This window comes from Candoia aspera, chromosome 7, assembly GCF_035149785.1.
Source record: "Candoia aspera isolate rCanAsp1 chromosome 7, rCanAsp1.hap2, whole genome shotgun sequence".
NCBI lineage: Eukaryota > Metazoa > Chordata > Lepidosauria > Squamata > Boidae > Candoia > Candoia aspera.
The window spans coordinates 34,607,858-34,635,496 of record NC_086159.1 but is presented as its reverse complement, the minus strand read 5'-3'; the positions used below and the strand labels follow the sequence as shown (position 1 = coordinate 34,635,496).

General features: G+C 36.7%; 1 protein-coding gene across 1 annotated transcript in view; it reads right to left on the bottom strand.

The window, feature by feature from the left end:
• ANKS1B (ankyrin repeat and sterile alpha motif domain containing 1B) overlaps nt 1–27,639 on the bottom strand; it is a 370,859-nt gene that overhangs the window by 236,934 nt on the left and 106,286 nt on the right. Inside the window, exons 11-12 of the mRNA XM_063308683.1 lie at nt 20,808–20,944; nt 14,752–14,932 (exon numbers count right to left, since the gene is read on the bottom strand). Coding sequence (XP_063164753.1) covers nt 14,752–14,932; nt 20,808–20,944 — 318 coding nt within the window. The remainder of the gene's footprint in view (nt 1–14,751; nt 14,933–20,807; nt 20,945–27,639) is intronic.

Genomic DNA, 27,639 nt, shown 5'->3' with positions numbered 1-27,639 from the left:
GTCTCAAGTCCTTCACCTAGTCCAGAACCTCCAGTCCAGCCTAGTTGTGTGCCTAGTCTCCAGCCCAGTCTGGAATCTTCAGTCGAGTCCAGCCTTGCTTTGAGCTCTCAGCCTTGTTCCAAGTCTCTAGTCCAGAGTACCCAGCCCTACCCAGTATCTCCAGTCGAGTCTAGCCTTGCATCGAGTTCTCTGCCTTGTTCTGAGTCTCCAGTCCAGAGTCTCCAGTCCAGCTTGAGTCACCGAGCCCAGTCCATTCCTGCCACTAGAGCCAAGTCTTGTCCAGTGGGTCCAGTTCGGTCTACCCCAGCTTCCCAGTGCCAGCCTAGTTCGAGTGGTGTTCCAGATCATGAACATTCATCTCCTGTTCCAGCAGTGCCACGTGTCCTAGGTTCTTCCCACTTTCCAGCCTCTGTCAGTGAATCCTGCTCCACTGTTTTGCCACAGTTTCCTCCTGCAACCTTGCCAGTTTCCTCATTGCTACCCAGTTGGTCTTGATTGAAACCAGCCTACCTCTTGACCATAAGGACTTATTTATTGTAAATAGTTATTTAATAAAGAGTATTCTTTGATATTAAATCTGCCTGGCTGCCTCATAGTCTGAACAGTACAGCCTGGCCTGAGACAGGCAGTCCCAAAGTTATGCAAAAATTTCATTCCAAGAACCCTTCTATAAACCAATTTTCATGCAAGTTGAATTGTGCACCACACATATGCACAAAATTAGTGCCTGGCATTTTGCACAAAACTAAGTCGTCGATTTTGTATCTTCTTGTATAATTTCAGAATTATGTAAATTAGGGTTTACATAATCTTGGCACTGCTGGGATTATGAATGTTCACAGACCTAAACTTTTCTCTTAATTACAGGATATCTTTAAAAATTTTATACAGTGCCATGAAACTGATCAAAATATCAGAATTTTAACTGATATGTTTTTAAATCAAAACAGACAAGACACAGCAGTTATAATTTATTTTGATGTTTAAAAGGTTTTGATATGGATCTTAGAAGTTTCTGAACCAGTATAGACTTATTTTGGGTTTCCCCAAAGTTATATATTTTAGACTGATACGATTTATTCAAACCTTGAATCATGGATTTTTATTAATGGTATGCTTTTTCCTTGATCAAATTTATGTAGAGATACACATCAAAAATGCCTTCTTTCTTCCTATATTTTTAATTTGATTTTTGTACCTACTGCTAATGTAATTAGACTTTATGAAAACATTTATAGAACCAAGTTTTAGAAATACAGCATTAATATCTTTGTGCAGGAGGATTAAATGTGCTGGAGATTTCTGTTCCTAATCTCATTGCATTAATACATGAATTTGGTATCTTGTCTGTTTAGTCTATAATTTAGTGTAAACCAGACTTGATGCAATCATGTCACAGTCCAGAGGACTGGGATTTTGAGGTTAGGTTTTGTCTTCTTTGCTTATCTTGCTATAAAAATTTCAAGAAATTTTTACCAAAATGGTAAGTTTGAACTTATCACATGTTTATAAAAATGAAGAAAATTGAGTCACATGGGCTAGAATATATGGGGTAAAATAAATGTGATTAATTTAACTCTGAAGTTGATTTACATTCTTAGTGGCCATCCATGTCTATTGTTAGATTATATTAAATACATTTGCAAGACACTCAATACTTTTCTTTAGTAAGTACATCCTGCAAGATTTTCACTGTGCAAATTACAAATACATGTTGTAAAAGGTGGATTCAACACTCCAGACTTTAAGGCTTATCATTGGGCATTTATCCAACCTTCAGTTACTGGCTAGAATAAAAACTATTAATATAACTCTGGTTCAATCATTGTGTGTTAAAGATTAATATGTTTTTCACTTCCTGAATGGATTAAGATAGCAAGAACACTGTTTTTCAGGGACATGGAGCTTGGCAAAAATAATTATCATACAACAGACAAATCTAAACCTGATTGGCAGCAATATGCTATCGATATAGGATGTCTGTCAGCATTTCAGTTAGTTTTTATTTTCAGCAGGGTGGCAAGGAAGAAGACTGTCACGCCATATAGTAAAGGATTTTGGAGCTCTTCTATTTATAAAATAATTTCCAAAACCTTTTTGTCATTTTAAAATTATTATGTTATTAAGTTTGAGATTATATTATTTCATTACTATTTTTATATGTATTTATTCTTGTTTAATTAGTTTTACACAATAAAACCATACAACAATAATATCATATACACCCATGGGCGCATACACACCCACACACATATTCCTGTTACATATTTTGAAATATTATTTTAAGTGAAATATTATTTTGCAAACTTACATAGGAAAATAAAAAGTAGTCTATAGGTTGGCAAATATACCCCTTCAAACACTAAGGGTTTTGTTTTTTCATTTAGTTTTCCAATGCATACATACTGCATCAAGCTAATATTTCCTCATTCTAAATAGTATATAATGGAGAAGGAGAGTTGACCTATATGTTAAAGTAATAAAATTGCAATTTTTCTTATGAGTGAAATCTGAATTAATCACACCTACAGAACAAAAGTATGTGTATCAAAACAAGAATCAAGTTAGGAGATGAATAATGTTTGTAAAAAAATCTATCCACCATATTATATCAATAATAAGTACTGTGGTTGCCATAGCAAGGGATTCTAGTATGAAATAAAATCTCTTGCTTGAAATGTGTGCCATAGCTATGGTAACAAGCACATTATGACACCTCTGCTACTAATCTACTTAAATTATCTTTATATTTGATTCAGAAAGAAGTATTAGTAATACAAATCTGAAAAACATTTAAAAGAGTTAGAAAAGGAGAGCATTCAGCAAGTTGCTGATGCTTTTGTTCAAGGTATGTTTGCAGAAAATGTTGACATCTGCAAAGCAATTAGCAGGTGACTGCTTTGTGTTTTAATTAATAAATCACATTATTTATATGAATGAAAAATGCTAAATAAGCTGTATCATAAAATAAGTATATAAATATTACAGAAGAGATTATAGAATTTGATGAATGGGGTGGTTTGTGTGTGTGTGTGTGTGTGTGTATACACATACATACACACAATATATATAATACATGAATAAACAGCACAGGCTCATCATTCTCTTTAAATAGCAAATAAACTTGGATGGATGGTACTATGGAAGCAAACATTGTTAAAAATAACTACAAGAGATGTTTCTATAAACTTGAAAATACCTAACTGATTACATATTTTGATACACAATGAATGCGTAATTATTTACGTGAGTAAACTGCATGAGAAAAAAAGTATATACAGAAAGAGGGAGGGAGGCACGGCTGGACAGCATAGCTTAGAGTGCCACCCTTTGACATGCGAGACTGGGATTTGAATCTCAGCTGGTACCTACCTTACCAGTAGGAGTCCTTGGGCAAAGAGCCCCTAACACTTCATCTGCCTATCTTGGATATGAGAGTAACCCAAACTAAGAGAGTCATACTGGCTTAGACATCACCTGGATTAACAAGGTCTGTGCCAGGACAATTTGACAGTAAGTGGTCTACCGGAACAAACCATACAGTACATGGACGAGACAAGAGAACCTGGAATTGATGGAATGCTACTACAACAGTAGACCTAATGAGAGGGGATATATGAAATGTATGAGGGAACTGTGGATGAACAGAAGACCTACAGCCGGGCTTCAAGATAGTGAAGAGGAAGCTGCTCTCACAACTTGAGATAGACCAACTATACATAATATCTGGACTCAAGAAGACCCAGAAGAATAACTGGATGTGCAGCTAACATCTGAAGCTGGAACTTCACTGCTACCCCCTCCATTACAGAGCACAGCAGCTGGTATGAGGCATCATAGATAAACTAGCTACAGTCAACTCTTGAGACCAATTACCAAGGCTCAGTGGAGAAGTACCATCAGATAGTATGCTAGAAGATACCAACAGAGCATCAGTCTTGGGGAATAAGTTTCTCTCATTTTTTTGAATAACACAAAAATAATTCAAGGATGTACAGTTCACTGTCCTGACCCTAACCCTAACAGACCTGTCCCTAGGTATGCAATAGTAAAAACCAGGGTGGAATGTGAACAATAATTAAAATATATCACTAGAGCCTCTCTTTGATCAGACTTAACAAAACTCCAGATGCAACAAATGCCTTCTGCTATATTTGAGGGCTGCTACAAAAAAATTCCTCATACTCAGCAAATGTGCCCTTACCCAGATGGCAGTCTAGAAGAACTTCTTCATTGTCCAACTTACACTGCTGCCCACTACAAATACTTGGATCCTCTCTTTCAAGTGAAGGCACACTGGCCAGATCACCATAAGACTGATTTTTTTTTAATTGAAATCCCAGAAGACAGCCATTCTCTGGCATTTGGCAGCCTTTGCCTATGAAGCATCTCAGCCCCATAAACATCTTCTTTACTGCCTTTGTAAAACTAATTTTATTATTATTTAATTTTGTTGTTTTATTTTATTGTAAACCGCCCAGAGTCCCTCTGGTGGGAGGAGATGGGCGGTGACAAATTTGATAAATAAATAAATTAATAATTTCCCTTGCTTTTAATTGCAACTTTTAAAATTATTAATAGGTACTTTTTTAAATCCTTATAACCTGAATTTTGCCCATCAATCATATTTTTGTGTTTTTATTGTATAAGTGACATATAACTGATAAATTCATATTGTTATACCCCAAAGGTCACAACAATGAAACAAACAAACGTATAAACAAACTGTCTTTCTTTCTACAAGCTTAAATGATCCTCTTCCTCTTCTATCTCTGCTTGAGCAGTCATGTTGAAAATTCTCCTTTTCTTCTGCCTCAGTCCTGGGCACTGAGATGTAGCTGCTAGAATTCTTTCAACCCAAGGAAATCTAGTTTGCTCCCCTTAAAAGGCATCATGGTGTTTTCAATCTATGTGGCATAATCAGTAGTTTTAGTAGGTGGTAGGGAATACCTCATCTAGGTCAGAGCAACTCAGTAAACTATATTTCTACTTATTTGTTAATATATGTTTTTTATTTAAATACTTCTTCTTCTTTGAAATGTGTATTTGTTTGAGTTCACTGTCAATCATCCATCAGACATTCCCTAGCATTCATTACACCAGGACAGGATTTTACAGGCATAAATATGCAACACACAAAACATTGTGATTGTTGTACGAATACAGTAGTGATTTATAAATGGATACATTCACACTATTACCAAACAAGAAACCAAGATATGATGCAAGTAAGCTGAATGAAATAAACATCTATGGCACTCACTCTAGTTCAGGTGGAATTCTCATCACAAAAAGGGATAAAATGGGGAGAAAGTGTTTTTCACTTTTTGTAAATAGATTTGCTTCCTTCTGTAAGAAATTTTATTAATTATATCAAACTATTTTTGTTTCCAGAAAAATTTCAGAGATGCTTTCTTGAAAAGGAATCTGTAAGTTCATGTTTTATTAAAGGAAATATTTATAGGAAGAGTTTTATCTTTTTGTTTTGTGTGCCAGTCCTATACTAAAGGTTGGCTTTTGTGGACGTGGCAATATCTGCCCAATAAAGCAGATGGCTGGCAAAACATTTTCTATTACTTAGTTCATTCTACTTTACTTGAAATAAGCATCTGTTCAATAATAATAAAAACAATTTATGTTCTGAAATAACTATATCCATTGTGTTCTTAAAATTTGCATTTCTTTTGAATATACAAAGTTGGGGGGGGCTGATTTTTCAATACAGCATGCAAGAGGACTGGATATGTAGCTATACAATTATTGGATTAATGACAATTAATAAATTATTCTAAAATATTATTACTAACACTTCCATTAATAATTTGTTTAAAGCAAATCCATAATTGCACCCTGTATAGCTGCTTCAGTGGAGCTGCCTTTCAAGCAAACATGGTTAAAATTGTATCCCATGGCTTTGCCTATTTTATTTCTTACACCACATCAGATGGTAACGTGTTTACCATTCTAATTCTCATTAGAATTTGTGCAGGATGGAGGGGAGAAGCAATTTGGGACACTGTTTCATGTTATATCCCCAGTAGATGGACACAAGGGGGTACTGTTAATATTTAGAGAATTCACATTGTGTCTGTTAGAATGGGATTGTTCTCCTGCATTTGTTTCTTTATTTTTTACTAGTGCACTTTTTATGTCACCAAAGAAAAGAAAGCAAAAAATAAAAGTATAAAAAGATACGAAGGTAAAGACTAATTTTCAGTATATGTATCAGAAATTTTCAGATTAGCTGAGCAGTGAAAAACTAAATTACATTCAGAGGCTGAAGTGGGGTATTTTCTACAGTGATGTCCATTGCAGCAACCTTGAGAAAAATGGAGAGAAATGGAAGCAAACCAATAAAAACATAAAAGTAAAATGTGTTTGCAAAATGACCTGAGATTTTCTGTTAAGCTATGCTTGCTTTACTAGAAGGCATCACTTCTCAAATAATTCCTGCTTTTGTTCTTTTTGGTTCTTCCTTGCCATGTAAGGTCTCATCTTTCTCCCAGCTGGCTGGGGAACTCTGGGAGTTGAAGTCCACCATCTCAAAGTTGCCAAGGTTGAAAAACACTGGACTAGAACCACATAGCATTGCAGTATTACATAACTCTTTGAATCCTAGCTGCAACTTTTCGATTTTTATGTACATTTTTAGCAAGAAAAATACATCCGTTTCAGAGCCGTCATTATTTTCTTCAACTCCAACAGTTAGGTTAAATTACTTTCAAATGTTTCTTTCCCACTCTTTCTCCAGGTGACAGGCAGTTGATTGTTTCTTTGTCATTTTGTCACTTTGTACAATAAGTCACAAGTTTCATTATGTAGATTATCTACATTTAATTATAGCTGAATATAACCTACTGTTCAGCAACAATGACTTTACTTTCACTGGCTTATTTAATTTTATTTGACATAAATACAGTTTTAAATTTCATATGGATTGCATTGCACTAATATGATAAATGTCAGTACAACAGGTAACAAAAATCATGCTGATGCTGATTAAAATTCTTGGCCAGGATTTTTCATTTTCTTTTTTACTTTTTATCAGTTAACAATTATTTAGCTACATTCTTACGTATTTATAATATGCCATTCAATGCATCTTAAATAATTTTTAGAAACTTAATTCCATATTCTGATAATGTTGTATTTCTAGCTATTTTTATTTTTTAAATAGCTTCTAACAGATTTAAGGCTAAATAGTTGTACCCAGAGAGGATTTGGACCTTTCTAGAACATGACAAGGTGGCTTGGAAATTGCACAAGCTTGTCCTCTCTCTCACTCTCTCTCTTTTTAAAAAAAAACTACCATGGATCCATCAGCCATCAGGATAATTGTATTAAGTTTTTAATCACGGTATTGAGACATAAAACCCAGTTCTAAAAGCACTACTCTAAAATCAAAGTTCCTCATCTAAATGTTTATAGTAGAAGAGATTATTGAGAATACTACAGGTTAGCAATATTTACTCCATAATAAAATAATATAATTTTGTTTACCTACAGATGTTATTCCAACAACCTAAGAGACGGCTTTATACATGGACTTCACCAGATGGACAACACCGAAATCAGATTGATTACATCCTTTGCAGCCAAAGGTGGTGGACATCTGTACAGTCGGTAAAAACAAGGCCTGGAGCTGACTGTAGTTCAGATCACGAACTTCTTCTTGCACAATTTAGGATCAGACTAAAGAGATTAGGGAAGACCCACAGATCAGCTAGATATGAGCTCACTAATATTCCTAAGGAATATGCAGTGGAGGTGAAGAATAGATTTAAGGGACTGGACTTAGTAGATAGGGTCCCGGAAGAACTCTGGACAGAAGTTGGCAGCATTGTTCAGGAGGCGGCAACAAAATACATCCCAAAGAAAGAGAAAACCAGGAAGGTAAAATGGCTGTCTGCTGAGACACTAGAAGTAGCCCAAGAAAGAAGGAAAGCAAAAGGCAACAGTGATAGGGGGAGATATGCCCAATTAAATGCAAAATTCCAGAGGTTAGCCAGAAGAGATAAGGAATTATTTTTAAACAAGCAATGTGCGGAAGTGGAAGAAGACAATAGAATAGGAAGGACAAGAGACCTCTTCCAGAAAATTAGAAACATTGGAGGTAAATTCCAGGCAAAAATGGGCATGATCAAAAACAAAGATGGCAAGGACCTAACAGAAGAAGAAGAGGTCAAGAAAAGGTGGCAAGAATATACAGAAAACCTGTATAGGAAGGATAACAATATCGGGGATAGCTTTGACAGTGTGGTCGGTGAGCTAGAGCCAGACATCCTGAAGAGTGAGGTTGAGTGGGCCTTAAGAAGCATTGCTAATAACAAGGCAACAGGAGACGACGGCATCCCAGCTGAACTGTTCAAAATCTTGCAAGATGATGCTGTCAAGGTAAGGCATGCTATATGCCAGCAAATTTGGAAAACACAAGAATGGCCATCAGACTGGAACAAATCAACTTATATCCCCATACCAAAAAAGGGGAACACTAAAGAATGTTCAAACTATCGAACAGTGGCACTCATTTCACATGCCAGTAAGGTAATGCTCAAGATCCTGCAAGGTAGACTTCAGCAGTTCATGGAGCGAGAATTGCCAGACGTACAAGCTGGGTTTAGAAAAGGCAGAGGAACTAGAGACCAAATTGCCAATATCCGCTGGATAATGGAAAAAGCCAGGGAGTTTCAGAAAAACATCTATTTCTGTTTTATTGACTATTCTAAAGCCTTTGACTGTGTGGACCATAACAAATTGTGGCAAGTTCTTAGTGGTATGGGGATACCAAGTCATCTTGTCTGCCTCCTGAAGAATCTGTATAACGACCAAGTAGCAACAGTAAGAACAGACCACGGAACAACAGACTGGTTTAAGATTGGGAAAGGAGTACGGCAGGGCTGTATACTCTCACCCTACCTATTCAACTTGTATGCAGAACACATCATGCGACAAGCTGGCCTTGAGGAATCCAAGGCTGGAGTTAAAATCTCTGGAAGAAACATTAACAATCTCAGATATGCAGATGATACCACTTTGATGGCTGAAAGTGAAGAGGAACTGAGGAGCCTTATGATGAAGGTGAAAGAAGAAAGTGCAAAAGCTGGTTTGCAGCTAAACCTCAAAAAAACCAAGATTATGGCAACCAGCTTGATTGATAACTGGCAAATAGAGGGAGAAAATGTAGAAGCAGTGAAAGACTTTGTATTCCTAGGTGCAAAGATTACTGCAGATGCTGACTGCAGTCAGGAAATCAGAAGACGCTTAATCCTTGGAAGAAGAGCAATGACCAATCTTGATAAAATAGTTAAGAGCAGAGACATCACACTGACAACAAAGGCCCACATAGTTAAAGCAATGGTGTTCCCTGTAGTAACATATGGCTGCGAGAGCTGGACCATAAGGAAGGCTGAGCGAAGGAAGATCGATGCTTTTGAACTGTGGTGTTGGAGGAAAATTCTGAGAGTGCCTTGGACTGCAAGAAGATCCAACCAGTCCATCCTCCAGGAAATAAAGCCAGACTGCTCACTTGAGGGAATGATATTAAAGGCCAAACTGAAATACTTTGGCCACATAATGAGAAGACAGGACACCCTGGAGAAGATGCTGATGCTAGGGAGAGTGGAAGGCAAAAGGAAGAGGGGCCGACCAAGGGCAAGATGGATGGATGATATTCTAGAGGTGACGGACTCGTCCCTGGGGGAGCTGGGGGTGTTGACGACCGACAGGAAGCTCTGGCGTGGGCTGGTCCATGAAGTCACGAAGAGTCGGAAGCGACTAAACGAATAAACAACAACACAGATGTTATAGTAAACATTTTTAGTTTACAGAATAATTGTAGGTTTCATTTTTGTATCTTTTAAACACTTAAGATTGAATATTTCTTATTCCTGCTTTCTCAACTTGGTCTGATTAAGCAATGATTAAAAATCTGATTTCAAACAGAAACTCTTGCCCTCTTTCTGTTATTTATTTACTGCCTTTCTACTGTTAAAAGATCCATTAGATCCTTTTACACAATAAAAAATATATTACAATTGTAAAGGATATTATGAGAGAGAGGATATGCATTCAACAGACTATTAAAGTTACCTACTCAGATGAGAGTAGTTTACAAAAATTTTAATTTCTAATAAATAAAGATTTCACCAGCTGCCAAAAACTCTTTAAAGAAAGAGCCAACTAAACAACACAAAGGGAAATTCCACAAAGTACTACTAATAAAAGACATTTTCTTCACCTCTCAATGGGATAGGGAGTAGGTGATAGTGAATTAATGAATTACCAAATTCACATGAAAAGGAAGTTCATACCACAGATCCTCATGATGGTTTTATGGATAATAACCACAGAAATCATTGTTGTTGTTGTTGTTATATACACAACAATGTGAAATCACAGCTGCCAGTCCTTTAGCTGGTGTTGGCCTCCATTCTCATCAAGTTCTTCCCAAGGACCTAGGATGTCATAACGTGTTGGTGTAGTATATGCACAGATCCAGGCAGTATGGCCTTTTGTAATTGACAGATGGAAATTTTGTCAATGCACAGATTTTCTAAGTGCTGTCCAAGGTTTTTTGGTATGCTGATAACCACTGGGACCACCACTTCCAGTTTATGCCATAATCTTTCAACTTCGGTTTTCAGATCTTGGTTCGTTATGATCTTCTCCAATTCTTTGTCTTCTTTTCTACTATCCCCTGGTATTGCCACATCAATTATCCACACTTTCTTCTATTCAACCACAGTTAAATCTGGTGTGTTTTGTGCCAGAATTTTATCAGTTTGTATTTGGAAATCCTACAGCATTTTAGCCCACTCATTTTCGACCACTTTTTCAACAATACGTTCCCACCAATTTTTCATTACTGGCAGATGATAATTTTTAACAGATGTTCCAGAGAATCATTTTGGTGATTGGGTTATTTCATTTGTTATAGTCAGTTTGTGCAACCTTCTTGAACAAGCTGAGTATATGATCTACTGTTGTTGTTGTTGTTGTTATTATTATATGATCTACTGTTGTTGTTGTTATACTACAAAATCCCTATCAATACATTCTACATTGAGTGTAGTTTGTTTCACTGAACCCCGTGAAAATAATCAGATTATTTGAATCTAACATTTCATGCCAGCATTAGTTTAACTGGTAGGCGGTGGCAGGATGCCAACAGAAGAGAATATATGTAGCTCAAGGTTGAACTGTGGAGTCCTTGGTGTTCTCTGAGCCTGGTTGTTTTCTTGCAGATGTTTTGTTATCTGACTAGGTAACATCTTCAATGCTAGAAGGGAGTGGGGTTTGCCCTTTCAGAGTTGGTGGGGGTGTTGGTAGTAGTAGTTGGGAGTAAATAATACCCTAGTCAAGGAACTACCAACTCAGACAAACAATCAAGCAGTAAACAACAATACTCCAATCAAGGAACTACCAAGGAGAAAACAACATGCCCACCAACACTGACAGGACAAGCTACTGTATATAAACAAAGAGCAAACCCCGCTCCCTTCTAGCACTGAAGATGTTACCTAGTCGGGTAATGAAACGTCTGCAAGAAAACAACCAGGCTCAGAGAACACCAAGGACTCCACATTGGCAGGATGGTTAGCATTTATATAGCATCCTGATTTTCAGCTGAAGTCCTCACAATATTCCACAGTGCAATGAATGTAATAAAGTCATACATTTAAAATAAAAAGCAGATTTTAAAGTCATGCATTCCTTGCCTGCCCTCCTGTCTTCTGCTCTGCAAAAGAAAGTTGGAGACATTCTTGCATTAACAAGCAACACTAGCATTTCATTGTTATCTGTGTATTATCTGTACTGGAAGCTGTATTTACATATGTATTTTGGTAACAAGGTTAGGTTTATTGTAAGCTATTTGAAAAACACTAGAAAAAAGGTTTACATTATTAAATAAACTTCTATTATGGCAAACTGAGGAAACAGAAAACACTGCAATTGGTAAAAGGAAATATATGGATAATTCAAATGTCCATTATGAAGTTTTATATAAATATTTCTTAACGAAGGTATGAAAAATTGTTCCATTTCAATTACAGATTGGTACGTGAATGTTGGTTTTAATCTAGCTGCGTGTGTTAAGCCACAGAACAGCCCAACTGAAAAACAGTAGAAAAGCAATGTTTTTTTTTTAAAAAAAGCTAGGTTGAATATGCATTTAATTCAAGTATAATTGTCACCCACACTATAAAAAGAAAAGATAAAACATATGACCATGACCTGGATATAGCCTGGTTCACTCATTCTGAAACTGTTTTAAGTTTCACTTTTAGGACTTGTTCTATAATCAGCCAGAAACAGATTCTTAATGGAACCTGGTGTGTATTATAAACAGCAAAAGGGACAAAAAACCAAGACTGAGGAATGCTTTGTAAGCTTGTAAGCATCTTTTTCCAGATTTGTACATAGTTCAAGTGGCTTCATCATCCGGAACCAAAATAACTATTAGACAATATTTTAAAATGTTCTCAGCTTTTAAAATTTTAGATGTGATCAGGTAATCAAAATAGCTGTTTCTTGTTTTTCAAACTGTAAGGGATATCTTCTCTATATATACAATTTCATGAAAAAAATAAGAATATGTAAGAAACTGAGAATCGCTGAGATTGATGAGCATATGACAGCATAATATGGTAACTGAGGAATTAAAACTTTTTATTAGCATTCAATGAATCAGTACAGAAACTTAATTAGATGGAAATTGAAACAGAAATAAAATGAACAGCTTGCTTCTTTAAAAAATGAAAAGGAAATGAGGCACTTATAATTAAGGGAACAAATACTTTATATAATGCAGCATATACTCATTTCTTCAAATGGTCAATACTTAGAATTCTTATTTTTACAGATTCTCCAGTTGCTTTATTTACAGTTATATCCTATATGCCACACACAAATGTATCTTATAATGAGCTATTTCTTCAAGACTGAATACAAATCTATTGAGATAGACTCTGTTTTATATAAAGAAGGAACAGAATAATTTTTAAAATATATCTAAAATTACAAGGATTTTTCAACTAGCACTGAAGAAAATTAGACAACTATGTGCTTGACTCCCTTGTCTAAAAATTAGTTGTATTAAGAACATTTTGGTTCATAATGTCATATATTAGAATATTTTTATGTGTTTCTTCAGCCAACAGAACCTTAAGGTAGTATAGAAAAATAAGTATTAGTTATTAAATGAGTTATTAAGTAGCCACAGAGAACATTAATGTGAAAAATTCCTCATCAATAATCACTAAATACTGAACAAAACTACTATTTTTTGCCCACTGAAAAGCAAGCAATAAGTAGCTTTATAGACCTTACTAGTGATTTAATATACTCACAGGCGCTGTCACTAATTTAACTACATTACATTATGCATGATATATTCATTGAACATTCAAAGCATGATGAGAGCAATTTCCTAAAAGGGAGGGAAAGGCAAACACAGTTCCCAAGATAATGCATTTCATGGCCTAAGACTGATATGCAGAAACCACACTTATTTTTAAATTATCCATTTCACTTCCAGGCTTCCCACCTAAGTTTTAAAATTGATTTTCTAATAAACTGATAAATGCTGAGCTGAGTTCCATCTCCAGGCATGTACCTATTGCCTGTAAGGCTAATTAAGTAAGATTCCTAAAACCTGGACTGTTCATCTCAATCATGACCATCATTCTTTTAATTTGCATTCCATTTTGTCTTCTATGTCTTCCCCCATTGCAATCTTGTAACCACTAATTGCTGGGGGCTGACGAAACAGGTTCTCAGGAAACAGGAAATAGATCTCTAAATGAGTATAGGCATGGATACAAAATAACCAAGTTTATTAAAGCACAAATATAACGTACAATTCCTCTGCTGGATGGAATACAAAATAAAATCAGTATAGAAAAGAGGAGAAGGAGGAAGCAGCTACTGCAACCAAGGCTTGGAAGAAATTATTGGATATAAATTAAAATAGTAGGAGAGACACAATACAAAATAATGACACCATGTTTATAATCAGTTAAATCAGACTTCTCATTCAATTAGAATCATTTCCGTGTGGCATATTTTCTGGCAGCAGGATAAGACAAATTCTTCATAACAGAGCAACCTTTTATTTTACAAAAGCACTTTTACCATGCCTATCTTTGGCTATTATAACCCTAGTAAATGCTTAAAGGAATTTCATCCTCTAGGCAGATACCAATTTTTGCACTTCACCATTGGTCAGCTAGAGGAAGAAGTGGTTGGCCTATGGAAAATACTGAGCATTGTGAGGATGTCAACAGTGAAGTCAACTGAAGGAAATGTACCTTCAAAGACCAAGGCAATATGCAAAGATTCACATTTTGAACATTATTTATGGAAAATACCTTTTCATTATAGGCAGAAAAGACTTAAGACATGTTTACTTCCCATTCTAATTTAAAAGAATTATCACTGATCAAGTTAATGGAAAGACTCCAGAGGATGGAGGAATTTGTCAAACCCTAACCCAAACTTTACAACCAATCCTTGCATTTACTACATCTGCAGGTCTGTAAAGCAAAGGAAAGCTGAAGTAAGATCATAAGCACAGTCACAGTTTCACTTAGCAATCACTTCACTTAATGACCAAATTGCCAGGGTCAATTGCAGTCACTAAGTGAGGACTACCTACATTGTTTCTGGTACTCATTAAATAATTATTCAGAGATGCCTGGATTTTAGCTTACATCAACATTTATAGTGTTAAAGTCCATTCTTTCATTTTACCTGGTATGTTATTTTCTTCAATGCTGTCCTCAACAGACACAACAGAGCAATTAGCTGGACTGACTGGAGAGCTGGAATTAAAGCTTGCATATCTTACAGAGGAGTTGATTTCAAAATAGTCATGGCTCTGATTTATTCGGTGAAATTCAAAAGCTGAAACTATTGACGTACGTTGCTTGGGCTGGAAAAAGAAATTAATTAGAATGTAAACACTTCTTTATTCTTTTTTACAACTACAGCTCATTGCCTCTATTCAGTTTTTGAAACAAGATGCTTAAAAATGTTTCCAACTATTTTAAATCCACCCAGAATAAGAGATATATTATAATCAGAAATACAAAGTCAAGATAACATTATTCATTGTTCTATAAAAACAATCTGTATGCCAACAAAAAAATTAAAATATTGGGTCATATCAAAATATTTATTTATAAAGTATCTAAGTATCTATTACATTCTCTGTAACCAAAGTTGCACTGAAAATGATGTACAATAATGGAAAAAAAAGTTTTAATAATAACAATTAGGAAACTGCTCTATGGCTTAAAAGACAGTATGTGAGGGTAAAAATATAAAAAGATCCCTGCTGGATCAAGACAATGACCCACATTGTTCAGCATTATGTATCATATAGCGGCCAACCAGATGCATTTCAGAAGCTCACAAACATGAACAAGCGTTATAGCCTTCTTCCAGTTTGCTCTTGGACAGTAGATATTTAAAGTATTCAACATATGATTCAGGAGATAGCATATAACCATCAAAACTATAAACCACTGGTATTTTCCACACATTAAATCAATCTTATTTTAAAACAGTGAATTGATAGTCATAACCATGTATGCACTGGAAGTACTAATAATGAAGCTAAAGCTTAAATACTTTGGACACACAGTACAAAATAAAAAGATAATTGAGGAAGACACACGTCCCTGGAAGAATGGAAGGCACTTGAAAAACAGGCCAACAGAAGAAGAGCTTACAAGAACTCAAAGAAAGAATTACAGAGCTACAATCTGGATGAAATGATTGGGTCATGAAGAGTCAAAAGCAACTGAATAACAACAGAACCACATGCAATGGCAACAAATTCTATAGTTTGACTATTAATATAATTTTATTTCAAACTACTCATTTTCCTGAATAAACCCAGAACGGTATATTAAAAGGAACAATAAAAAAGGAATAACTAGATTAAAAAACCATCCATAAAACATCTATCATAAAAGAAGATAATATAAAAATACAAAAATTAAAACAGGGATCATTTTAAAAAACCACTTTAAAAAACAGACTGGTCCCGGAACAACAAGGTTTCGTTGACATATTTTTAATGTTAATCTTTGGGATCTTGGAAACTGTAAGAGGAATTTTCAGCCCACACTTACAGTGAATTCTATTTATTTATTTATCAGATTTTTACAGTCATCCATTGCACGAAATGTGACTCTGGGTGTCTTACAAATATAATGACAATAAAAAACCATGAAATACTCAAATAAAAAAGAAAACATTAAAACATTAAAACCCAAGATCTCAGAACAGCAATCACTTGACATCATATAGCCACCTTGCAGGCTCACCATGGGATCCTGACGGTTAATGGAAAAAACACATTTTAAGGGCTTTCCAGAAGTCAAGCAGGGATGGAGCCAACCTCACCTGAGGGGGAATGATGTTCCAGAGAGCAGGGGCCACAGCAGAAAAGGCATACCATCTGGGTCCCGCCAGATAGAGCTTCTTATCAGACAGGACCCACAACATACCCCTCTTGCTTTGACCTGATGGGATGGGTAGATGTAATCAGGAAGAGGTGGTCCCTCAGATAATCTGATCCCATGCCATGTAGGGCCTTAGAGGTCAAAAATAGCACCTTGAATTGCATCTGGAAGCAAACTGGCAGTCAATGCAGTTCACAGAACAGAAGTGTAACATGTGCCATCCTAGGGGTGCACATAACTGTCCATGCAGCTACATTCTGCACCAGTTGAAGCTTCTCAATACTCTTCAAAGGCAGCCCCATGTAGAGCATGTTACAGTAATCCATTCTGGAGGTGACCAGGGCATGAGTAATTGTGAGTGGAGCCTCATGCTTAGGAAGGGGCGCAACTGGCGCAGAACACAAAGTTGTGCAAAGGCTCTCCTAGCCATGACCACCATGTACTCCTTAACTAGCCAGGAGGGGCATTAAAGCAGAGTCTCTTTGAATGATTTGTATGATTTGAATGATTTGCCACCTGGTCTGAGCTATTTGTCTTGTACCTTGAGTTTTAAATATCTGTTCTCCCTTCCATTACTTTCTCAACTTCTCCACAATCTCTCCTATATCTTCCATTCTTATTTAAAACAATATCTGTAGACCAGTTGTATTTTCCTTGGGAGAGAACTCAAGGGAGAATTCAGTCCCTACTCCTGGTCAGATTCACTATACAAGTATGATTTTAGTGCATGAATTGGATGGTATTGAGAGATACAATATATCTTTTAATTACTGTGCACCATGTAAATAACTACTTCCTGTAATTTGTTCTGACTCTCCCTACATTTAGTTTCAATAAGGCACTCTAAATTCGAACACTGTGAGAAATGCAGAAAAAAATTCTCTACCCACATTGTGTGTGTGTTTGTTTGTGTGTGTGTGTGTATATGTATATATATATATATATATACATAGAGAGAGAGAGAGAGAGACTCTTATACAGTGTCACATCTCTTCAGTCTAGGCTGAACATGTACATTGGATATACATACATCAAAATAATTTGATTTTTAAAATGCTGAGTCATCTTCAAGGTTGATAGTGACGTCTTTATTTCATTAATTCATTCACTCATTCAAAAATATTGAATAGAAAATACTTGAATAATACTGTCTAAGTGAATCCAATGGGAATCTTGCCACTGACTTCAATTAAGTCCAGACATTGAATTAGTAATGAACTAATCAAAGAGCTCAGCTATTCAATATTCTCCATCCATCTGTTGACAATTCCATGTTGAAAATAGCATTTAAAAGCTGTTTCAAATTATCTATCACACAACAGCTTGTTCTAACAATAATTCTTATGCTTCTTTGTTTTCATGCTTTCCAGCCAATGAAAAAAATATCTGTGACAGATAAAGACATATGGCTTATACAATTGTTATAAAGAGAGTAGTAAGAAATCTTATAGAAATAACAGGAGTTTTGCAGTACTATAGCATAACAGCAAACGGTATTACAAATATTGGATACTGATTTTTTTGAATATAATTTTATCAAGAATTTTAATTACAGTAGTAAAAAATAATACAAACTAAACTTAGAGAAAGAGGAGAATGGAAAAAAAGAACAAAAAGTGCAGGAAAAAAGAAAAAGAAAGAAGAAAAAGAAAAGAAAGAATATAATAAAGAAAAAGAAAATAAATATATAAAGAAGTGATTTACAACCATCATTATAAACTAGTATAAACAAATTTAATAACTCTTGACCCCCTATAAGGTTACAACCAGCTATCTTTTCATCTCATATCCCATACCTTTTCTATAAACAAATCCAAAAAGGTCAACTTTTCAATCCTAGTGTCAGCAAAAAGATCATAAAGCATTGCCAGAACTTTGCAAAAAAAAAAAAAAGTCTTATTTTAATCTTGATCAAATAAACCAACATTATATTCCTTCCTTTTACTTCTAGCAGTCTTAATCTTTAATTCAATCAAATATTGTCAAACGATTTGATTTCTCTTCAATTCTTCTTTATCCCATCATACAGATTTCTTTAAGCTTTAACAAGCCTCTTTTGTAGATCCAATAAGAAAACACTTTTCAGGTCATTCTCTTGGTTTATCATTTGTATTTCCCTTTTTATTTTTAAAACTTCAGCCAGTTTCTTTTGCATATCCAGTAAAGTGTCCTTTAACAAATCATTCTCTGGCCTGTCATTTGTAGTTCCATATTTGGTACTTTCTCTGTCATGTTAGATAAAATTTGTTCCACATCTGTCATTGCTTCATTAACATCTTTTAGACATAGTCTATCCATTGAAGCAGACATCATTACTGACAGTGCTGATATTGTAGTTACTAGTTTCTCGCTCCATTCTTCAAAGATCGCTTTAATATTTCTGATGTTGTGACATTTTGTGTCATTTTGTAAGTCCCAGTATTAACTGACATCAAGAACAGGCTTGTATTTTGTTTTCTTCTGCTTAGAATCTTTAGTCCCCTGTAGTGTCCAGTTTCTAAAATCATCACATATCTTTGTTATGGCTTACAATAGCCAGGATAGCCAAAGTAAGTCTATTTCCCACAAGAATCTATTTAACTTTTTACACTTAAGTCCAAAATCTTATGGTAAAAGTCAATATTCCAAATTTATCTCAACCCTTAATCCATTTATAATTTTCTTAGATCAAAATCTTATTTAGCTTTTTGCTATTTATTTCAAATTCTTTCTTAAGCTTATAATTAATTTTTTCTTTTATTCAGAGTGGAAGTTAAACTTACCCGATAAAGACTTTTCAAACTTGCCATTCTGAAGGTCTCTAATAGCTTTAAGATGGTTAATAGGCAATTTCCAAACGTGATTAGAAAGTGAGGTTTGTGGACTTAGTCCTTTAAAAGGCTCTGCCACAGTTGCGAGCAAGATGGCTAATCCCGTCATCTCCCAGTGCTCAAACCTGTGGAAAACTGCTGTCCTGCAGTCTCCTCACGAGGAGCAGCTGTCCGGAGCACATGTGGTTGACCTCCTGGCTTCTCCTTCTTTGGAGAAGTTCCAAGGAACCGGTCTACGCACCGGTTCCTTGGTCTTTGCTGCAGTCATCGGCTCCACTTTTGCAGAGCCACCTTCAGTTCGCCATACCTCCCCCGGAAGTCTAAATATTGGATACTGATTCTGAGGAGGAGAGGCAACAAATTAAACTAAAAATAAAAGATATAATAGCAAAAGTTAATTATGTAAAAAATTCCAGATCATAGTTTAATGTTACATATATGAGCAAAAACAAGTCTGCAGAAACTGTTGATCTGATTTCACTTTGCTGGATTTCTGACTTGTTATTCTGTACAAACTAGGCATAATTGTTCAAAAGAATTTCTGGTTTCTGAACAGGCCAGCTAACCAATTTTTCCTGTCTTATTAACCAACTGACTTTAATTTACTCTACAAATGATATGTAATTCACATACAAAAACAAGCAAAGAACCAGATAAAGTGGAACTGAAAACTGATTTATTCTTCCATTGAAAACAAGGGAACAGGAAGACATTAACTGGCCACTTGATGCAAGCTCTGTTCTGCTCAAGCATATAATGCTAGGGGCTGTTGCATGCAAACTCTCTTCTAATATCTACCAAAGAACGACCATGTAGAAAAATTCTTTTATTTAAAAAGAGCAATTTTAATTACAGTAAACTATCTTTGGGGAAAAATATTTTACCAAATCTTAAATATTCCAATCCCATTCAGTGTTCCTTTAATTTTTAATTGTTTATTGCTTCTACTTGACATTGTTTGTGAGATTATTTACTTCAACTGCTATTTAATATGGTTGGCTATGATTCCATTTGCTGTATCTCTGACATCTTCATGATGACATATCACCGTGACCACATCCATATAATTTGCAGGACTCATGTCAATGGAGGCTAATGTGGCCTACGTCAATGAGGTAAAAAAGAACAAAAATGGCAAGAACAAAAACATAAGAGTGGTATGCTAAGCAGTTAAAAAAAGGTAAAGCATTTCTAATGTATATCAAAAATTAGACAAAACAGGAGGTGGCTCATTGAAAATGAGTAAACTGTTTCAACTCAGACTTAGTTAAAATTAAGTTTATAAATACATTTTAGTATTTCAGCACTTGTAAGCTATTTTAAAGATTTAATACTACAATAGTAATATGGATTCATTTCCTCATATCCAAACAATATAAACATACAGTATAATTATATGCAATATTTAGGAATTTCATTTCAAAGTCTTTAAATGAGTCACAATGTTCATACTGGAAGCCTAAAAGAGAAAAAGGTTGTGTTTAGATAACCTCAGATGAAATAATATCTATTTCTGACTACCCACCTGAGGTCGTATAACTTTTACTATATTTTTCAGTGCAGTATCTGGCGATGGAGGAGAGCAGTCAGGTGTTGGGCCTGTTGAACTGTTTCTATGGTTACTGGTACCTGGTGCAGTAATTGCTACTTGAGCTGCATTATCTATGAATAAAAATAGTTTTAGTGATTACATTATTATACAGAATATACCTTAAGAAAACAGAAAATGGCCCTGAAAACAAATGATTAAGTATTTTATAATTTTTTTATCATTATTAACACCTATAATCAATACTGTTTGAATTCAGATTGAGATATTCATTTCTTGTTTTCTACAAAGCATGGCACTGATCACAGCTAATGCTAAGCATTTCAATCCAGAAAACTATTCATGTGCAGAAATAGGTTTATGTACATAGGTTGCCTGTCAAGACTAGAAGGAAAGCTGGAAGTGGGAGAGGGAAATTATATTTAGCATTTAGGAATATTAGTGTGATACTCCACCGTACATAAATCTGGATAGATGGTTAACAATTACAGTTCTGACATCTTCTGTATAGAGAGGTACCAAAGACTTTTTAAGTTCCAACAGGTGCTGCTAGTTGTCTAGCAGGAAAAGCATCTCGTCCACTAGGCCTTTCCTCAGCTTCATTCACCAGGATGTCAGCTGGTGGCCCCACTGCCCCACCAGCCAATTTAGTGATCTTAAAAAATCACCATCACCACCATCACCACTACCACCCAAATGAATATCAGAGTCGAATTGACTGCCCAGATATGGTTTTTAAGTGGGGATTTTTTTTTACAGAGGAATATAGTCTGGATTTAACTAGCTAGCCCTAAACTGAGATAGAGTTTTTAAAAAAACCTTAGAAAGAAAGGGCTCTATTTAAGTATTTGTATATGTGCCTGGCAACAACTTTATTGTCATTACTAGCACACATCTGCAATTGCTCTCTTTCCTTTTTATTAAACTGGTGTTTCTCAAGCTCAACAACTTTAAGATTGTGGATTTCAATTCCCAGAATTCCCCAGCCAGCATGTTGAAGTATGGGAATCAATCTATATTTATACAAGACACAGGAATTAAACTCTATGCCTCTTTCTCCTGCTCTTACACGGTAGTGGATTTCTTTACATCTGTTTTAAGGCTTTGACTGTGAAAGCACTTGCACAGTGTTTTGATAATGGTCTTCTCTAAGGCTGGTTGCTTCTGTGCCAGCTTCAGCCTCATACCACCTCTCTATTTTCTCCACGACATCCTCCCTGGGACAATAAAAGCATCTCCTTTCCCCTGCCTTCAATCATGGAAAACTAGAAGGGCATGCAACTCCTCCCCAGTTCCATCTGTTCCTTTACTACAACTGACAAAGTGTTCCCTGCTTCATATGCATCTACTGTATTTGTTATGGATTCCTATGATTCTGAACCTGAAGAATACAAACTAGAGGACTGTCAGGCTATAGCTGAGGAATGAACAGGCTGTCAGCACCTGTGAGTGATCAGTCAGATCACTGATAGGGAGCATAGGGAGCTGCTGACAAGGAGTCAGATCCTGACCGTGAAGGACTATTAAGCCCTAAAACACATCACCACTAAAGAGGGATGAGCAGCAGAGGTCTGCACAACTCCTCGAGTGTGTCAACTTCCCTAATTAGGCAAAACCAGGAACTATGTAAGAGCATTCTCCAAATCTCTTCCACTTGTTGGAAACTGCTCTCCTGCTTCCTGACTTGCATTCGTGTGTCAGATATGCCAGTCTTCCCCTCCTATGCCAAGTACATTCTACCTCAGAGTTAGGGAGCAGGATGAAAGTCCAGGGCAAGTTGCAAGTGAGATTATAATCTGTGCAAATACTGGAAATAGTCTAATAAACATGGTATCAATTTTTTGAAATAGTCTGCATAGAGGAAATATCTAGATGAAAACCAGATGTGGTCTCCAATCATGAATAGGGGGAAATGACAATCAGCAGAATGCTTGTAGGAGGCTATGGCTCAATTCAGTTGCTCTTTCAGGAGACACTAGAAAGCATTCTGTTCTTAGGAAAATGAGAAGCCTCAGGAATGGGAGAGAGTCAGAAGGTATTCCCCTACAGGCATGAGTAATAGCTTTTTTTTTTTTAATGAAGCATAATCTGGGGAATCTTCCTAGACCTACAGCTTTTGCCTGATGAGCATGTTGTAGCTGTAGCTAGGACCATTGTGCAGCTCCCGCCGTGTGCAGTTATGGCCTTTCCTGCTCACTGTCACTCATGACTTGGTTAATTCTCATTTGGACTATTGCAACATTCTCCACATGTGGCTGCCCTTAAAGACCACCTGGAAGCTACAGCCGTCTAGAATGCAGTGACTTGAATAGTTATGGAGAACAGCTGAAATGTATTTCAACTTGATTTTATGTATGCACAGTTGAAGCAAGACTAAAGTTTTCCTTTCTCCTTGATATTGAGGCATTATGGCATGCAGTTGCTCAGAAATTAGTGCTTTCTCATTTACTGCAGTATAAAGAACCTGTTCTTCAGCAAAGGATTGTTACCTTGTCATGGTGCTGGAGCTTGAGCACCTCAATGATGCCATGAGCTAAACTGTGAAGGGTCACCCAAGACGGGAAGGTCATGACAGAGAGGTCAGACTAAATGCGATCCCTGGGAAAGGTAATGGCAACCCACCCCAGTAAACTTCCCATGAAAACTAAAAGGATCACTACAACCAGAGATATGTCGGTATACCATCGGAAGGTGAGACCCCCAGGTTGGAAGATGGTCAAAATGCTACTGGGGAGGAACAGAGGATGAGTTCAACTAGCCCCAGATGTGATGACGCAGCTAGCTCAAAGCCAAAAGGATGGCTAGCGGCCGATGGTGCTGGTGGTGAACGGCGAATCCAATGTTCTAAGGATAACACACCATTGGAACCTGGAATGTAAGATCTATGAGCCAGGGCAAATTGGATGTGGTTATTGGTGAGATGTCAAGATTAAAGATAGACATTCTGGGTGTCAGTGAACTGAAATGGACTGGAATGGGCCACTTCACATCAAATTACCACCAGATCTACTACTGTGGACAAGAGGACCACAGAAGAAATGGAGTAGCCTTCATAATTAATAGTAAAGTGGCTAAAGCAGTGCTTGGATATGATCCAAAAAACGATAGAATGATTTCAATTCGAATCCAGGGCAAGACATCTAACATCACAGTGATCCAAATATACGCCCCAACAACAGATGCTGAAGAAGCTGAAGTAGAGAAGTTCTATGATGATCTGCAGCACCTACTGGACAACACACCTAAAAGAGATGTCATTTTCATCATGGGAGACTGGAATGCTAAGGTGGGCAGTCAAATGACACCTGGAATTACAGGTAAGCATGGCCTGGGAGAACAAAACGAAGCAGGACATAGGCTGATAGAATTTTGCCAAGACAACTCACTCTGCATAACAAACACTCTATTCCAACCACCTAAGAGATGGCTTTATACATGGACTTCACCAGATTGACTACATCCTTTGGAGCCAAAGGTGGTGGACATCTATACAGTCGGTAAAAACAAGACCTGGAGCTGACTGTAGTTCAGATCACGAACTTCTTATTGCACAATTTAGGATCAGACTCAAGAGATTAGGGAAGACCCACAGATCAGCTAGATATGAGCTCACTAATATTCCTAAGGAATATGCAGTGGAGGTGAAGAATCGATTTAAGGGACTGCACTTAGTAGATAGGGTCCCGGAAGAACTATGGAGAGAAGTTCGCAACATTGTTCAGGAGGCGGCAACAAAATACATCCCAAAGAAAGAGAAAACCAAGAAGGCAAAATGGCTGTCTGCTGAGACACTAGAAGTAGCCCAAGAAAGAAGGAAAGCAAAAGGCAACAGTGATAGGGGGAGATATGCCCAATTAAATGCAAAATTCCAGAGGTTAGCCAGAAGAGATAAGGAATTATTTTTAAACAAGCAATGCGCGGAAGTGGAAGAAGACAATAGAATAGGAAGAACAAGAGACCTCTTCCAGAAAATTAGAAACATCGGAGGTAAATTCCAGGCAAAAATGGGTATGATGGCAAGGACCTAACAGAAGAAGAAGAGGTCAAGAAAAGGTGGCAAGAATATACAGAAGACCTGTATAGGAAGGATAACAATATTGGGGATAGCTTTGACGGTGTGGTCAGTGAGCTAGAGCCAGACATCCTGAAGAGTGAGGTTGAGTGGGCCTTAAGAAGCATTGCTAATAACAAGGCAGCAGGAGACAACGGCATCCCAGCTGAACTGTTCAAAATCTTGCAAGATGATTCTGTCAAGGTAAGGCATGCTATATGTCAGCAAATCTGGAAAACACAAGAATGGCCATCAGACTGGAACAAATCAACTTATATCCCCATACCAAAAAAGGGGAACACTAAAGAATGTTCAAACTATCGAACAGTGGCACGCATTTCACATGCCAGTAAGGTAATGCTCAAGATCCTGCAAGGTAGACTTCAGCAATTCATGGAGCGAGAATTGCCAGATGTACAAGCTGGGTTTAGAAAAGGCAGAGGAACTAGGGACCAAATTGCCAATATCCAATGGATAATGGAAAAAGCCAGGGAGTTTCAGAAAAACATCTATTCCTGTTTTATTGACTATTCTAAAGCCTTTGACTGTGTGGACCATAACAAATTGTGGCAAGTTCTTAGTGGTATGGGAATACCAAGTCATCTTGTCTGCCTCCTGAAGAATCTGTATAACAACCAAGTAGCAACAGTAAGAACAGACCACGGAACAACAGACTGGTTTAAGATTGGGAAAGGAGTACGGCAGGGCTGTATACGCTCATCCTACATATTCAACTTGTATGCAGAACACATCATGCGACATGCTGGGCTTGAGGAATCCAAGGCTGGAGTTAAATTGCTGGAAGAAACATTAACAATCTCAGATATGCAGATGATACCACTTTGATGGCTGAAAGCGAAGAGGAATTGAGGGTCCTTATGATGAAGGTGAAAGAAGAAAGTGCAAAAGCTGGCTTGCAGCTAAACCTCAAAAAACCAAGATTATGGCAACCAGCTTGATTGATAAATGGCAAATAGGAGGAAAAAATGTAGAAGCATGAAAGACTTTGTATTTCTAGGTGCAAAGATTACTGCAGATGCTGACTGCAGTCAGGAAATCAGAAGACGCTTAATCCTTGGGAGAAGAGCAATGATAAATCTCAATAAAATAGTCAAGAGCAGAGACATCACACTGACAACAAAGGCCCGCATAGTTAAAGCAATGGTGTTCCCCGTAGTAACGTATGGCTGCGAGAGCTGGACCATAAGGAAGGCTGAGCGAAGGAAGATCGATGCTTTTGAACTGTGGTGTTGGAGGAAAATTCTGAGAGTGCCTTGGACTGCAAGAAGATCCAACCAGTCCATCCTCCAGGAAATAAAGCCAGACTGTTCACTTGAGGGAATGATATTAAAGGCAAAACTGAAATACTTTGGCCACATAATGAGAAGACAGGACACCCTGGAGAAGATGCTGATGCTAGGGAGATGCTAGGGAGAGTGGAAGGCAAAAGGAAGAGGGGCCGACCAAGGGCAAGATGGATGGATAATATTCTAGAGATGATGGACTCGTCCCTGGAGGAGCTGGGGGTGTTGACGACGGACAGGAAGCTCTGGAGTGGGCTGGTCCATGAAGTCACGAAGAGTTGGAAGCGACTAAATGAATAAACAACAATAAAGAACCTGTTACAATTATATTGACTCTCTTGGGTATTATCTAGAGAGCAGAACCTGCTAGGGGATTACAAGTTGATCCCATGTGCCTTATACAGTAGAAGACTATCTACTTATGGTGCCAGGTTTTTGGTTTTAATATTTTTTGGTTTTACAGTAATATCTTTGGTTTAAATATTTTTATTGTACACAAATATAGTTTTATCTCTTGGTTCTGAGCTGCCCAGAGTCTAGTACAAGATGGGAAGCAAGATGCGAAGCTATCTAAATGTTATAAATGAATGAATGAATGAATGAATGAATGAAAGCTACCAGAATTATGAAAAAGATAGTGTTGCAAAAAAAAAAATCCAGTACAGTCTTAAGATGACTATAACGTACAGTTTATTATATAAGAAAAAATAGCATATGTATAGTAGTTCACTGAAATTCAATCACCTCCTCACTGCAGCTTTGTTCACCCCAGGAAAAAATCTTGAAAGTTTATATACTTTGGTCTGGATTGTTCTAGAAACAGGAATGAAGGTATCACAGGACAATGGAAACTGAAATGCTGACAGAAGAAAAGCATTGTAGACTTCAGCAAACTATTGTAGAGGAAGAATATGGTACCCAGTCTTTTTTCACAGGTATTCAAAACTATAAAATATTTTTGGAAATTAATCTTTCAGAGAGGTGCAGACATTTGGCTGGATGTCTACTCTAAGCTAATACAACTTTGACTGATTTGACATTTGTCTCAAGAAAGCTACGGATGCCTTCTTTTAGTTGCAAATGTATATTAGGCCCATATTTGGAAGTGGCAATTTGGGAAGTATGCCATGAATCTCTTAGGCCCTAATACAGCCTCAGGTTAGGCAGCTAAAAACAGCAATAGATAGCCATGTGCCTTTTTGTTGTGGTTTACTCTTTCTCACAAGGAGATGGCCTGGAGTAATTGAAACAAGAGGTATCCTTCCCTCTAAATGCCAAATTCATGTAGCCAATACAACCCAGCCAAATTTGTCCTTAATGTTTGCTTGCGCTTCCTGCGCAAAAAAGCATTAAGGAATAAAGTTCCTGCAGATTTCTCAAAGTCAGCTTATACTATAAACAAATATTGAGGTAGTGCAAAAGAGTAATACATAAGATCAAAACCAGTAAAAAC